The sequence below is a fragment of the Eriocheir sinensis genome, chromosome 18 (assembly GCF_024679095.1).
Source record: "Eriocheir sinensis breed Jianghai 21 chromosome 18, ASM2467909v1, whole genome shotgun sequence".
Lineage (NCBI taxonomy): Eukaryota > Metazoa > Arthropoda > Malacostraca > Decapoda > Varunidae > Eriocheir > Eriocheir sinensis.
Window position 1 is genome coordinate 5,344,432 of NC_066526.1, and position 16,386 is coordinate 5,360,817.

Sequence of the window (16,386 nt, forward strand, 5' to 3'; positions counted from 1 at the left end):
AAAAGAGTTAAGAGGAGTGGCCGAAAGAGAGGTCAATTTCTGGAGGAGAGGTGCCCTTATACACTTAACAAAACGGTCAGATCACTTCGTATCGTGAGTTTTCCCTCTGTGTTGCCTCTGTTGGTGTTTTCATTGGTTTTCCTTTAATTTCTGTTGCTTTTACCGTTGTCAGCCCCACCGCATCCTCAGAGCTGAGAACTTACCCTACCATAACTTTTTTCCCACATACACTGCATCCAACGGCCACTTCACTCAGTTTTGCTTTTACAAATGAAATTAGAAATCCGATCTCCCTCTCGCTAGCTTTAGCTCCTCTTCTCATTCTTTCTTCTATCTTTCTTTTCTCTCGTTCTCTCTCTTCTTTCTTTTTCTTTTTTTTCTTCTTTCTTCCTCGTCTGTTCGGCGGGTGTCACACCATACTCTAAACATTTCATTCAATTCTTATTTCAATATAACTACATATTTGAAAAAAATGCTTTGACAGATTATTATTATCTCTAAATCATGAACAAAATAAAAATTCACTAATAAAGCAATTTGGCGGACCAGCAAATCATAAGCCACGGACGGCACCGGTCCGTGGACGATTGGTTGGGAACCACTGCCTTACATAACAACCATTTCACTTTGCATCTTCAATTTCGCATCTGCGCTGTCTCTTTCGCTTTCATTGTTGTTATTGTGTGCCGCCCGCCGCCGCCTCTGCACCATTCTAGACCCTGACGTCAGAAGCGAGTGCATACTGTCGCCTATGTTAATTTCGGAGACAAATGATTGGACGGGAAGGCAAGGTAAGAGGGAGGGAGCCAGGTGCAGCGAGCGAGCCAGGGCTGAACGAGTTATTTCAGACTATTATTGGATCCCGGCCGCTGTTTGTACGTCCATAAGTTTCGTTACTATAGAGTTTCGTTATTAAATTCCTGAGACGAGAGGAAGCAAGAGATTGTGACGGGTTTTTGTCTCTGTTTTTATATCGAGACAAGGAATTCTGATCTCCATTATGAAATCAGTTCCGCTACTCTAAAGTCTGGTTATTAAATTCCTGAGACGAGAGGAAGCAAGCGATTATGGTGACTTTTTAACTCTTTTTTTTATCGGAACAAGAGACCGTGATTTGTTTTATTAGCCTCGAGTTTCTTTATTAAATTCAGGGTAAGGGAGGAAAGGAGTGAAGCCGAGTAACTGCTTGCTTCTCTAATGGGACAAGCCACTCTGAATTATGTTATTAGATTTGATTATTAGATTTATATTATTAGATTATATTAGTAACTTTGTTTTGTTTTGAGTTTCTTTATTAAATTCATGAAAAGAGAGGCAAGGAGTGACTACGAGTAATGGTTTTCTTCTCTCTCTATCGGAACAAAAAATCCTGATTAGTTAACCCATTATTTTCAAATTTGTTTTATTTTTAGTTGCTTTATTGAGTTTCTGAAGAGAGAGAGAGAGGAGTGACTGTTATACGAATAACGACTTTCTTTCCTCTTTATCGGGACAAGAAACCTTTATTTATATTATTAGATTTATATGGTTTTGAGTTTCTTTAAAAAAATCCTTAAAAGCAAGAGAAAAGGAGTGACTACGAATATTTTCTTTTTGCTCTCTTTTTCGGGACAAGAAACACAGATTTATATTATTAGATTTGTTTGGTTTTGAGTTTCTTTATAAAATTCCTTAAAAGAGAGAGAAACAGGAGTGACTACGAATAAGGTTTTTTTATCTCTTTATCGGAACAATAATTCCTTATTTATATTATTAGATTTGTTTTGATTTCAGTTTCTTTATTAAATTCTTGAAGGGAGAGAAATAGAAGTGACTACGAATAAGTTTTTTTTCTCTCTTTTTTCGGGACAAGAAACACAGACTTACATTATTAGATTTGTTTTGGTTTCAGTTTCTTTATTAAATTCTTGAAGGGAGAGAAAAAGAAGTGACTATGGACAACTATTTTCTTCTCTCTCCCTAACCTTTACAACAAAATCGGTTTCGTCAGTAGTGAGTTTTTGAATTCCTGTAAGTTGAGGAAAAAATAGACTAACGATTTTTTCTCTCTTTTCATCGGAACAAAGCAAACATTCCCCGCGTCTGGCAGGTATTGCGGAAGCGTTTTAAAAAGTTATTGGTGAGATAGTAACTTTGAGTTCCCGCGTTTTTTTTTCACTCCTTTCTACGGGACAATATAAACTTTTCCTGCGTCTGTCATGTATAGCGAAAGTGTTTTAAAGTGGCGCATCAGATAGTCACTTCGGGCCGTATTGGAAGGTCTCAACTCTGCAATGTCGGTTCCAATACTTTGAAGAGTGTTGCATCCCTCCTTTGAAGTTTCCCATGAGCCACTTTTAGGGGTTAGTAGTTACATACACCGAGCAATTCCCTTTCCTCCAGTGGTGATCGTAGGGCGCAACTCTCATGTAAAAGTAATTGGAAGTGAGGAATGTGGAGTTTTACGGATGGCGGGAGATACAAAGGAAAGCGGGAGGGAGTGTAGAAGGAAATAAAGGGGCTGAAGGAATGGCGGGGATAAGGAAAGTGTGTGTTGTTTTATCCCATCATCACTATTACTGAGTTTTATGCTGTGTAGAAGTTTATACGAATGGAGAAGCGGACGGATGGTTTGTTTGCTTTTGGTAAATGGAGAGAGAAACTGAACAAACAGGGACAGACAGGCAGCCAAAAAAAAGAAAACAGTTACGTAGATAGATAGACAGACAGGCAGAAAGATGGAGAGAAACAGATATGAATAAACAGACAGAAAAACGGACAAACATAGACAGACACACAGACAAACAGACAGAAGAAAAAACAGACAAAAAGGCGGATAGACTTGCATTCAGACAGACAAGAATAAGCTGAAACAAACAATGGCAGAAAATCACATGCAAGCGGAACGGACAGACACAAAACCACTGGCACAGAAACATCATGCAACCATTCATACATTCCTTTATACATACATACATACGTACATACATACATACATACGTACATACATACATACATACATACATACATACATACATACATACGGTCAGACAGACAGACAATTAAACAGCCCGAGGGAGGAAGTGGTTTGGAAAAATGGATGACGGGTGGGGATGAGTGTGGTGGGTGAAGGTGGATGATGGTGGGTAATGGTGGGGATTCTGAATGTCAGGGTGAAGGGGAGGGGGCGATGAGGTGTTGAGGGACGAGGGGGATGGGGGTGAGGGGGAGGGGGGCGGTAGGGGGAAAGGGGAGCGTCAGATGGTCAGGCCAACGCCCCTACCATCCCCTACCGCTTCCTGGAGAGAGAGAGAGAGAGAGAGAGAGAGAGAGAGTATATAATTTTCTCTAAACACGTCCTTCATCCTTCAGTATTTGCCTTCACTTTTTTATACATATTTTTTTTGTGCGTCATTCTTCAGTTTTTTTTCGTAACATCAATATATCAAACAAATAGAGGCGTACGCAATCCCTGTATGTTTCTTCTATATGAAAATGGAGAGACGATAATGGCTAAATCTTTGTAAGTTCCTATGTTCTTCTGTTCTTACATATGCCCTTTTTTTCACGTATTGACAGCTTTATCCTTATTCGTAATCATAGGATCGCTGTGTCTGACTATAATGGTGATGAGATACAGATAAAAGGTGATTCATGTCCCGTAATAGAATGACATCGATTATATTCTCACCGCCATTAAAAACTGCATAATTATGGGGCGTATGTGACAGTCCTTTCCATCTCTCCTGGTCCCAAACTTCATTTCCCTGCAGTCTCTTTCCTCGTGGCCGTCTCCCTTAACATAATCAAAGCACCTCAACTTTGGTCTCTCTTCTTTCACCTCCTCACTTTCGTTTCCATTCATTAGTCTTCCTCTCTTTTAATTCCCCTTCACCTTCTTCCAGGTCTAGTTGGTACCATTTCGTTCTCTTGTAATTATTTTCGTTACACTATTCAGCCTCTTTAATTTTGGTCTTTCTCTCTTCCCTTTTCCCTTCGCCTGTGTCCATCCATTATTCCTCTTTGCACTTCCCTTTTGTCTCTCTTTATGTTCTGTTCCTACCATTTAGTTCTCTTCCAGGTCTTTTCTTTACACGACTCAACCCTCTCAGTTTTGGTCTTTTTAATTTTTATTCTCCCCTGCATTTTCATATCCGTCCTTTATTCCTCCTCCCCCTTCCCCTTCATCTCCTTTCCTTACCATTTCGTTCTCTCCCGGTTCTTTCTTTATACAAATCAACCTTCTCAGTTTTAATCTTCCTCTTTTCTTTATCCCCAGCACTTCCATATCCATCCATTATTCCTCTTTCTACTTAACCTTAATTCATATTCTCTCTCATGACTCGTCCATACCATTTCGTCCTCTCCTCTCTCCTTAACACATTTCTACCCACTCAGTTTTGGTCCCTGCTTTTATAATTATGTCCAGCGATCACTTTCCATTCCATTTACTTTTAACCTCCACTCATGTCGTGTCCATACCATTTCGTCCTCTCTCTGGTCTTTCTCTACACAATTCGGCCCCCTCAGTAATGGGTCTCCCTCTCCTCTTTCTCCCGTTCACCTCCACGTTCATTCATTACTCTGTTTTCCATTTACGCTTCATCTCCTCTCTCGTGAAGTCTTGGTGTAATTTCTCTCTCTCGTCCCCTTAACACATTGCAAACACGTCAGTAACGGTTTTCCTTTCTTCCCTCCCTCCTACGCTTTCATGTACATTATTTCTCTTAATACTTTCACGTCAATGGCCAAATAAGATAAGATAAAAGGTGTTCGCAGAGATAAGTAAAACAATTGATTTATTTGCTTATCTATTCAGTCACGTATTCATTTGTTTGTTTATTTATTTAGCCACTGTAACGCAATAAGAATCTTTAAAATTGTAATATATTTTCTTTTCTCTTGTTATTGTTTTTTTTTTTTTTCAAAGTTATACGTTGATAAAATAGCTTTTTTTTTCTTTCATTAACACTGACTAAAAGGAACAGTATTTCCTCAAGGAAAGAAGATAAAAAAATATCCTTAACATCGTCATATATTTCCTTTTCTCTTGATATTTTTTTAAAAGTTATGTTGATCAAATTGCTCTCTCTTCTTTTATTAACACCATGACTAAAAGGAACAGTATTGCCTCAAGAAAAGAAGATAAAAAAATATCCTTAACATCGTCATATATTTCCTTTTCTCTTGATATTTTTTTAAAGTTGTATGTTGATCAAATTGCTCGCTCTTCTTTTATTAACACCATGACTAAAAGGAACAGTATTGCCTCAAGGAAAGAAGATAAAAAAATATCCTTAACATCGTCATATATTTCCTTTTCTTTTGCTATTTTTTAAAGTTGTATGTTGATCAAATTACTCTCTCTTCTTTCATTAACACCATGACTAAAAGGAACAGTATTGCCTCAAGGAAAGAAGATAAAAAAATAATCCTTTACATCGTCATATATTTCCTTTTATTTTGCTATTTTTTTAAAGTTGTATGTTGATCAAATTGCTCTCTCTTCTTTTATTAACACCATGACTAAAAGGAACAGTATTGCCTCAAGGAAAGAAGATAAAAAAATATCCTTAGCATCGTCATATATTTCCTTTTCTTTTGCTATTTCTTTAAAGTTGCATGTTGATCAAATCGCTTTCTCTTCTATTAATATCATGACGGAAGGCCAAAGTGTTGCCTCGAGTAAAAAAAAGTTAATTGGTCTTCTCTCAGTCTGCGTGTTCCCTTTTTAACCCATCGAGGCAGAGGAAAAAAATGGCGGTACTCGGGAAGCATTTTAGCTCGTCTCGTCCTCTAATTAAAGTTCAGGTGGATCACGAAGGTGCGCGTAATTAAGAGCCTTGATTTAGCCGCACTCCTCGAGATGAAAGGGGCGTCAGCGGGCCATTACCGCGAGCACTTTCACCGACGCTTGGAGAAGTGAGGCGCAGCGTTCCTCATTTGGGGTTCATGAGCGGCAAGGTGTTCATGGCCGGGTAAGGCGCGCGAGGGGGAACCACGAAAAACGAAAAACAGAATAACAAAAAAAGAAAATGAGAAAAAAAGGAAAAAAACAGGAAAAAAAGAAAAAACAGAAAAAGAAAAACAGAAAAACAGAAAAAGAAAAAGAGAAAAAAGGAAAAAAAAACGGAAAAAAAAGAAAAATGAAGAAAAATAAAGAGAAAAACAGAAAAAGAAAAAAGAAAACGAAAAAAAAACGGAAAAACAGAAAAAAACAGAAAAAGAAAGAGAAAACAAAGAAAAAAAGGGGAAAAAAACGTCACCGCAAAAAATACATAATAAGACAAACTGAAAAGAAAGTCACCGTTGCAATACATATGACATTGCTAAAAAAAAAAAAGATGCAGAAAAAAATCATGGTAGAATACTATCCCCTCTTTTGCAATGTCAAGAAAAATCGGCTTTCACTATACTTTTTGCAGTAATTTCTCTGTCCATAGCAATAAAACGAATATAATATAGTGTAAACAATGTCTAGGAAACTATGGAGGTGACGAGAAACCATGAAAAAAAGCAGAAAACAAACAAAAAACCTCTTTCCTGCATTATCTAAAAAAAAGTTATTTGCCTTAGTTTTTTTGTATTATTTGTGTATGATAAAATAATAACAAAGAAACAGTAATAATGCTGATAACAATTACAGCAAAAATGATAACAATGTAAGGCTAAAACAACAACAATAGCAGAGCGGAACGGTAAAAACGCTTCATGACTCACGCTGACGGCCTTCCAAACAGCAACTTTCTACCTGTCAGATTTGTTTGTCCCATCGCGGCTTGCAGGTGGAGCGTGATGGCCCGGCGCCGCCCTGCACGCACACACAAACATCCTAATTGGCTTCTAACTCCAAAAAAGCATGTTTGAATGTTTTTACACCCGACTGACTACGATAATGTGTAGGTGTGGTTGCCTCATTGTCGAAAACATTATGTCACGAAATATACTGACGTGTGTGTGCTTAATGAGTCGAGTTGCGCCTGCGAGAAATTGTCACGTTGGATAATTTTCGTTCAAGCCGCGACGCCGTTGGTTCGTAAAGTGAGACAGCTTCGGGGTTGGGCGACGGAGGGAAAGGGAAAGCGAAGCGAAGCGAACTGGAGAGACAATTGCTGATAACTCACAAGGGAACGAACATAGATGGATGACGAATATCAGGTGAAGAATAGAGGGGAGGGTGACAAAGCGTAGAAACTGTACTGAATTTGTGAGGGTAAAGTTAATGATTATGAGCAGGAGGAGGAGAAGGAAGGTGAGGATGATGATGAGGAGAAGGAGGGTAAGAATGATAATTAAGATGATGAGTAGAAGGATGATGATGCTGATGACGATGAAAATGATGATGATAATGAGGAGGAGAAAGAGGAGGAGGAAAAAGAAAATGATGGTGTTGATTGCAATGGTGGTGGAGATGTTACTTATGATGGTGGTGGTGGTGATAGTGACCGTGGATGAATGTGGTAAATAGTGAAATTAAAGATAACGGTGAAAATATGAACACTCGTGATGAAGATTGTGATTTTGACAGTGACAATGGTGACGGTGGTGGTGCTGATAGTGACAAGCTCTAATCTCATACTATAGATAATGGTTAAGGCAATGATTATGATGATGGTGAGAATGGTTAACCTGCTGCTGATGGTGACCGTGGTGATGGTGGTAATAGTGATGAGGGTGATAGTGATGATAATAGCTAATATTAGAAAAAAAGTTTGTCGGTAATGGTAACAACTGTGGCAGGATGGTAACACTGATGCTAATGATGGTGATGATGATGGCAGTGGTGATAGGGGATGGTGATGTTAGTGATGATGGTGGTGATGGTGGTAGCTAAGATCAGAATAATTGATGTAAAGATGATAATTATAACAGTGGTAAGATGGGTAACGCTCGTGATGCTGGTGACGATAGCAGTGGTGGTGGTGGTGGTGATGGTGGTGGTGGTGGTGGTGGTGGAGGTGGAAGTGGTGATGGGTAAGGCAAATAACCGGAACAGAGAACATAAGTGCTGATGATCGGGGCTCGTCACGTAAGTACAAGCGAACGGTTAACGGTTACAGCTTCGTTCCTTCAACCATCCGTCTGTTCTTCCCTACCCTCCCTCCTCCCCTCCCCTCCAGTCCATTTCCTCCTTCCCTCCCTCCTCCTTCCTCCTCTCCCTCACAAATCGGTTTCCTCCTTTCTTCCCTCCCCCTTCCTCCTTGCTCATCCTTCCGTCTCTCTTCCATTCACCTTTCCGTTTATCTTCCCTCATCATTCTCATATATTTAATTTTCTCTAATGTTTTCTTCACTTCTTTTTACTCTCGCATGCCTTCCTTTTCCTTATCAGCTCGTTCTTCTTTTTCTTTTTTTCCTCTCCTGCTTTCCTTCCATTTTAACATATCCTATGCTTTCTTTTCTTTACCTTCTCGTTCTCATTCTCATTTTCTCCTCTTCTGTTTTCTTCCCTTTTTCTCGTCCCATTCCTTTTTTTTCTCTGCCTTTCCGTTTCTTCTGTTCTTTTCCCCTTTTTCTCATTCCTTCCGTTTAGTATCTTTAGCTTCTTCTCTATATATACACAAACTCCCTTCTCCTCTCCTTTCCTTTTTCGCTCTCTCTTTCAGTCACTTTCCCTACGTTTCCATTTCTTCTTCTTCCTTCTATCTCTTCCTCTTCCTCATGTCTACCGTTTAGTCTTCAGCTTCTCCTCCAGACCGGTTCCCTTCTCTTCTCTCTCCCTCCCTCCCTCCCTCTCCTCCTCTCTCTCGTCTCTCTCCCTCCCTCCCTCTCATTTGGTCAGTTCATTCCGTTACGTGTAATTTTGTGCGCTACGTGTGTGTGTGTGTGTGTGTGTGTGTGTGTGTGTGTGTGTGTGTGTGTGTGTGTGTGTGTGTGTGTGTGTGTGTGTGTGTGTGTGTAAGATTAAGTACTTTTACGAGAACAAAGAGTGAAAAACAAAGGATTAAAAACCCTCATCCTCTCACACCTTTTTAATCATCCTTTCCTCCCTCTCTTTCTCCTCCTCCTCCTCCACCTCCTCCTCCTCCTCCTCTTCTCCTCCCTCTCTTCCTCATCTTCTCTTTTTATATCTTTTATCTCTTTACTCTCTCTTCTCTCTCTCTCTCTCTCTCTCTCTCTCTCTCTCTCTCTCTCTCTCTCTCTCTCTCTCTCTCTCTCTCTCTCTCTCTCTCTCTCTCTCTCTCTCTCTCTCTCTCTTCAAAAATAAAGATGTAATACTTCCGCTCTACAACAGTTTAGTCAGACCCCACTTGGAATATGCGGTACTGTATTGGTCTCCCCGCCATGCAAAGGACATTGCCAAATCAGAAGGTGTTCAGCGTCGGGCAACAAAAATGATCTCCTCCTTGCGCAACCTACGAAGAAAGGCTTTCCACCCTTAACATGTTCTCTCTTGAGAAACGTCGCCTCCGAGGAAAACTGATAGAATGTTTTAAAATACTTTATGGTTTCACGAATGTCGACAGATCAAAATTGTTTATGATTGATGACACTTTGCGAACGAGGAACAATGGCATAAACTCAAATGTAAACAAGTAAGTTCAGGCTGCACCAAGTTTTTCTTCACCAACGTTGTAGTGCGAGAATGGAATAAGCTCCCACCTTCAGTGGTCCAGTGTAACACGATTGACTCCTTTAAAAACAAGCTCGACCGTCACTTCCTTGAACCTAATATTAACTAGAGTAGAAAAGCAACGTTTTGGAGCCATCTAATTAATGTAGAATCACTAAAGTTTTAAGGACAGACCACCTAGTCTGGATCATGGGGTCTGTGTGGTCTGATTGTCTATGTAAATCTATGTAAATCTCTCTCTCTCTCTCTCTCTCTCTCTCTCTCTCTCTCTCTCTCTCTCTCTCTCTCTCTCTCTCTCTCTCTCTCTCTCTCTCTCTCTCTCTCTCTCTCTCTCTCTCTCTCTCTCTCTCTCTCTCTCTCTCTCTCTCTCTCTCTCTCTCTCTCTCTCTCTCCTCTCTCTCCTCGTCACTCAGGCTCACGCCCTCCTCCTCCTCTTCCTCCCCTTCCCTCCTTCCTCTAATTCCACCCACGCCAATACCCCCCACCTCCCACACCTCCACCCACACCCTCTCTCTGCTTTCGGATGAAGTTATGAGGTCAGATTTTCCGAGTTTGTGTGATTTCGTGAGTGTGTTTGTGTATGTGTGTGTGTGTGTGTGTGTGTGTGTGTGTGTGTGTGTGTGTGTGTGTGTTCTTTCCTCCCTCCCTCCCTCCCTCCTCGTGTTTGTTTAGCTTCCCCGGGTCAGCTGTTCCTCGGGGTCTGTCTGTTTGCTTTTTTGTTTGTTTATTTGTTTGCCGAAAGGATTGAGTGGGTCTTTGGTCTTTTCTGGTTGGCTGGTCTTAGGGCTGTTGTTGTTGTTGGTGTTGGTGGTGTTGATGGTGAGGGTGGTGGTGGTGGTGGTGGTAGTGGTGGTAGTGGTAGTAGTAGTAGTAGTAGTAATAGTAGTAGTGGTAGTAGTAGTAGTAGTAGTTGTTGTAGTTGTAGGAGGAGGAAGAAGAGGAGGAGGAAGAGGAGGAGGGAGAGGAGGAGGAGGAAGAGGAAATGATGATATTACTGTAACTGTTGATATTTTTATTGGTATTATTATTATTGTTGTTGCTTTCGTCGTTGTTGCTGATACTTCCGGTGCATAAATTCTTTCCCTGTACTTCGTCACGTTTCCAAATCTTCTTAAAACAGAAAAAAAAAGAAATAAAAAAACCCTCAATTGTAGCGAGAATTCCACACACGCAATCAGTCACATTTACCGTCATGCAAATTTTCGGTGACTTTCTTGTTTGTCTGTAAAATGAAAAGAGAATTATGTGTTCCAGGGACGTGGATTATTATTTTTTTTTTTGTTTTGCTTTTTTTTTACTTTATTCTTTAGCGTTTTTTTTTTACATGTATTTTCTTTTTTTCGTAGAGAAGGTTTATTTTTTATTGATTTATTTTATTGTATTGTATTTTATTGTATTTTAAATTTATGTGTGTCATGGACGTGGATCTATTTTGCTTTTTACTTTATTCTGTAGTGTTTTTTACATGTATCTTCTTTTTTGGGTAGAGGTTTATTTTTTATTCCTTTATTTTATTTTATTTTATTTCATTCTATTTCAATTTTGTGTTTTTCAGGGACGTGGATTCTTTTTTCTTTTTTTTGCTTTTCTTTTTAGTGTTTTTCATGTATTTTTTTTCGTAAAGAAGATTTATTTTTTATTCCTTTATTTTATTTTATTCCATTCTATTTTAATTATGTGTGTCATGGACGTGGATTTATTGTGCTTTTTACTTTATTCTTTGGCGTTTTCTTATGTATATATTTTTCGTACAGTAGGTTTAGTTTTTATATTTTTCATTTTCTTATCTTATCTTTTATTCCATTTTAGTTTTATTTACCTTTCACTATTTATTCTATTATTCATACAAGATTTTTTTGTGTGTGTGCATGTGTTCGTGTGTTCGTGTGTAGTCCAAACATTCACATCAAAGTATTTATCATTCTCATGGGTTCATATTTTCACGTATCACAATAATGGCATCCGTACAGTTACTTATATATACATTCACATCCGTTACTACTTCACATTGCACCATCATCTCTTTGTACATCTTCCTTTCTTCACCTCCTTATTTCCTTCTTCACATTCTGTCATTATCTCCTCTCTTTGTGCCTCTTCTTCCTGTCTTCCTGATTTCTTTCTTCACATTCCATCATTGTCTCATCCCCTTGTGCCTCTCCTTCCTTTTCTTCTCATTTCTTTCTTCATATTCCATCGTTATTTCATGTCTTTATACGTCTTCTTTCTCTCCTGATTTCTTTCTTCACATTCCATCATTGTCTCATCCCCTTGTGCCTCTCCTTCCTCTTCTTCCCATTTCTTTCTTCATGTTCCATCGTTATTTCATCTCTTTATACGTCTACTTCCCCTCCTCCTGATTTCTTTCTTAATATTCCATCACTGTCTCATCTCCTTGTGCCTCTGCCTCCTCTTCTTCTCTATTATTTCTTTACATTCTATAATTATCTCATTTCTTTGTGCCCCTCCTTCCTCTCTTCTTGATTTGTCTTCACCTTCCATCGTTGTCTTTTCTCTATGCATAACTCTTACCGATCACTGCCTCCACAGCTTTATTTATTTTTCCTTCAGTATTATATCTCCGTTTTCCTTCCCTTTCTTTCTCCATCGTTGTCTATCTCTTTATATTAATCTCCTCTTCTTAGTTCCTCATATTAATTTTTATTGTCTTATTTAAGGTTAATCAACTTTCAATTATGTTTCAATTCCTTCATCCTTCCCTGATATATTCTTCTTCTTCTCTTCCCGTTTTCTCTTCCACTTCCTCTTCCCTGATAGGCAAACATACAGACAGACACACAGACAGATAGCGAGCCAGGCAGCCAGCTATACAAACAGACAAAATGACAGGTAAGCAGGTAAACATATACACACATACATACACACATACAGACAGACAGACTTACAAACCGACGCACAAAGATTATGGCATGAAGTAGTAGACAGTTTGACATAACCGAGATAATTGAGAGAGCGTCTTTACAACCTCCCTCTATCTCTGTCACCCCGTTAAATGGATGGCCCTCTCTTAGAACCCTGTCACCCTGCCATCCCCTCTTTCCTGGCACACGCAGCCCCTGTAACACCAACCCTCCATTGCTGTCTCGCTATAAAATCTTTCCTAACTCACGTGGCAACATCATCTCTTCCTTTGTCGAACTTCTCTTGTTTCCTTCTTGCTTTACCTGTGCTAACGTGTTCCTTTTACCTGCAGACACTTTTAAATACTTTCTCTTATACCTCTTCGGCATTTCCCTTTCAGTTATCAATACCGGTTCTCAAGATTGATTATTTTTAACTTGTTCATTCTTGTATTACACGTTTTTCTTTCTTGTTATGTTTATTTGGTCTCTCTCTCTCTCTCTCTCTCTCTCTCTCTCTCTCTCTCTCTCTCTCTCTCTCTCTCTCTCTCTCTCTCTCTCTCTCTCTCTCTCTCTCTCTCTCTCTCTCTCTCTCTCTCTCTCTCTGACAACAAACTGACATATACGCATCTCTCCTCTTTATTTTCCCCGTCACGGTACGAGTAAATATTGACGTACTTTCTGAATACGATAATTTAACCTTTATTTCATGGCCCGCTCGCGCGCTTAAAACCCCTCGTGTACTTTATCATTCTCTCTTCCGTTCGCTAATGAGCTCCGTAAACACGCCGGGAATGTGACGTGGTTTATGGCGGTTGTAGTTTATTTAACGTCCCTAAAATCTCGTTAATCTTGCTAATTTACGTGATTTATTTATGGCTGAACGCTGCCATTGATCGCACCTTCCTCTCTGTATGTTCACCTATCCAATCAGTTATCTCTCTAATTATGTGTATATTTCTACCTATCTACTCATCTGCCTTTCTGCCTATTTGTTTATCTGTCTAGTTATCTACTTTCTTACCTACCTATTCTTTAAGCCTATCCATCAATTAATCCATCTATCTATATATTTCTCTATTTATCCATCTCCCTACCTCTCTACCTAACTATCTACCTATCTATCCATTTTTTTGCCCATTTATCTATTTATATTTTCCGTATCTATCTTTTCATACAGTAAGGGAGGCAGCTCAAAGACAAAACGGGAATTTAAAAAGCTCAACGTAACTTTATTTTCTTGCTTTTTTTTTTCCTTCAAGCATCGAGCAGGAGTTCCCTTATCGTATATCATGTTGTAGCTTTTTGTTGCTAATATACGCGAACTGTTTATTGTTGAGCGATGTATTTTCAGCGCGAGCCAGTTGATCAGTATGATGAATGTTTTGTTTTCAGCGATGTTAGTAAGAGGATTGCCGTTGAATAAATGCATAACGTGTTGGAGGTACATGTCTGATACGTGTAATGAGAGAGAGAGAGAGAGAGAGAGAGAGAGAGAGAGAGAGAGAGTGTTAATAATTGTTTTAAAAGAACTTACTCTAATAAATGATTGCTGTCACGCCGTTACCATCACCACCACCATTATCACCACCATCATCATTACCAGAATCATCGTCACCACCAATATCATCATCACGACCACCATCACCACCATCCAAGTCCCAAACACCTCGACCATCATCACCACCCATTCCCCCCCTTTATTCACCACCACTACCACCACTCTCACCCTCACCACCACCACCACTCTCACCCTCACCACTACCACCGCCATCATCACCACCACTCACCCTCACCACCACCACTGACGCCACTATGCTATTCCTGTCCACTCCCCTTTTTCCTTTTCTTCCGTCCGCCCCTCCCTCACGTCTCCCTCCCGCAGGTTTTGGGGGTGTCGGCGGCGCGGGCGGTGGGCGGGCGTGGGCGTGACGGCGCTGGTCGTCTTCCTGGTTGTCTTTCTCTTCAAGGACCCGAGGACGAGCTTCGACGAGAACTCCGACGTCATGATCCCGTTGAAGTGAGTGTGACCTGCTTCTCTCTGTCTCTGCGTCTGTCTGTCTGTCTTTCTGTCTTTTTGTCTGTCTTTCTGTCTGTCTGTCTGTCTTTCTGTCTCTCTCTCTCTCTCTCTCTCTCTCTCTCTCTCTCTCTCTCTCTCTCTCTCTCTCTCTCTCTCTCTCTCTCTCTCTCTCTCTCAATATCAACACACTCTCTCCCCCACTTCCTCCTTCTCCTCCTCCTCCTCCTCCTCCTCCTCCTCCCTCTTCTGGCTATAGAGGAAGTGATGTCATGTTTTCGTTCCTCGTTTGTACTTGGTGTCATGTTCTGTTGCTTCATGTCTAAGGAGCATCACGTCTTTTTCTGTTTCATGTCTGGGTGATGTTAATTAAATTCGTATTCCTTTGCCTTTTGAAGTTAATCACTTTTACCTTTTGTCAATCTTATTCCTCACTTGGGTTAGTTGTTCCCTTATTAAGATTTAGTTCATTCATCAGCTATTTTTTTTATTTCTTCATGTTGTCTTTCTTTCTTTCTTTTTTTTTACATTAGAGGACACTGCTCAAGGGCAACAAAAAGAGTACAAAAAAAGCCCGCTACTCGCCGCTCCTATAAAAGATAAAAGTACAAAGTAGCCAAAAGAGAGGTCAATTTCGTCTTCCAATCCACTTCTTTATTTATTCATTTTGTCCCTCTTCCTCTTCACATCCTCCTCCCCCGTTCGTTTTTATAATCATCACTCGTCACATTTCTTTTTCTCTTCCCTCCCTCCGTCGGCTCCTCGCACAAGCAAAGCAGTTTTCATTTCCTCATCTCCTCTCTTCTTATCATTCTTCCTCTTTGTCTGGTTTAACTGTATTCTTTTTAAGTATTAAGTTTGTTTATTAACGCATGATATCTTTTATTTATTTCTCTTGCCTTTATTGCCCTTCATCTTCACCTCTCCTCCCCTCCTTGTCTCTAAGTTCGTCCCACTTGCCAACTCTTCATCTTCACATCTTCACCCACGTTTTTATACTCCTCAATCGTCACATCACATTTTATTTTCTCTTCCCTCCCTCCGTCGTTGCCTGGCACACGCCCCGCAGGTCCCGCCACAGCAACCAGGAGGAGTATATTGACAAGCGGGGCATCCACGTGGTCGTCGGGCACTACATGGGCGACGACATCCCCGGCAAGGGCGCCCCGAACCTGACGGCCGGTGAGACGAGACGATTTTCTTCCCTCAGGAGTTTGTTCCCACCTGTGTGTGTGTTTACAGCTGTAGGTTGGTCAGGCTTGTAGTGTCTCGTGTTGCGTCGCATTGTATCTTAGTTTCCTTATTTAAATTTCAGTATGTGTGTGTGGAAGAGGATGATAGATAGATAGATAGGTAGGTAGGTATATAGATAAATAGATACATACATACATATATACATACATACATAATACATACATGCATACATATATAGATAGACAGATAGATAGATAAATAAATAGATAGATAGATCGAGAGATAGAAAGATACGTATATAGATAGACAGACAGACAGATGCATATTTAGATAGACAGATACATAGATAGATTGATAAACAGATAGATAGATGGAAAGATAGATGGATAGATAGACATATAGATAGACAGATAGGTAGATAGATAGATAGACAAACACAGAAACAGAGACACATACAGCGACAGACAATGAAACACAAACACACGTATAGAGAGACTGAGAGGCGCCACATATCGAGGGCGACAAGGGCAGGGGATCATGGGTGAGTGAGGCATGAGGCCATAACTCTCTGGGCCCCATGAGGGAAACTTCGGCGGAAAGTTAAGAGGACCGTGAACAAAAGGACCATTAAGAAAGTTACAGGGAGCGTCGCCGGGGAGTTGGTAAAGCGTCCATCACCTTCCCTCTCTGTTTAGACTGGGAGGGAAGATGACGAAGACGAAGACACATCCACCTCTCACTCATTACCCTCACACCTGGTAT

The 16,386-nt window shown here is 40.2% G+C and overlaps 1 protein-coding gene across 1 annotated transcript in view; it reads left to right on the plus strand.

Moving 5' to 3' along the window:
• The window catches only part of LOC127000251 (polypeptide N-acetylgalactosaminyltransferase 13-like), a 45,756-nt gene that overhangs the window by 8,833 nt on the left and 20,537 nt on the right, over positions 1–16,386 (plus strand). The window contains exons 2-3 of the mRNA XM_050863699.1: positions 14,299–14,433; positions 15,500–15,612. Of these exons, the coding sequence (XP_050719656.1) occupies positions 14,299–14,433; positions 15,500–15,612 (248 nt within the window). The remainder of the gene's footprint in view (positions 1–14,298; positions 14,434–15,499; positions 15,613–16,386) is intronic.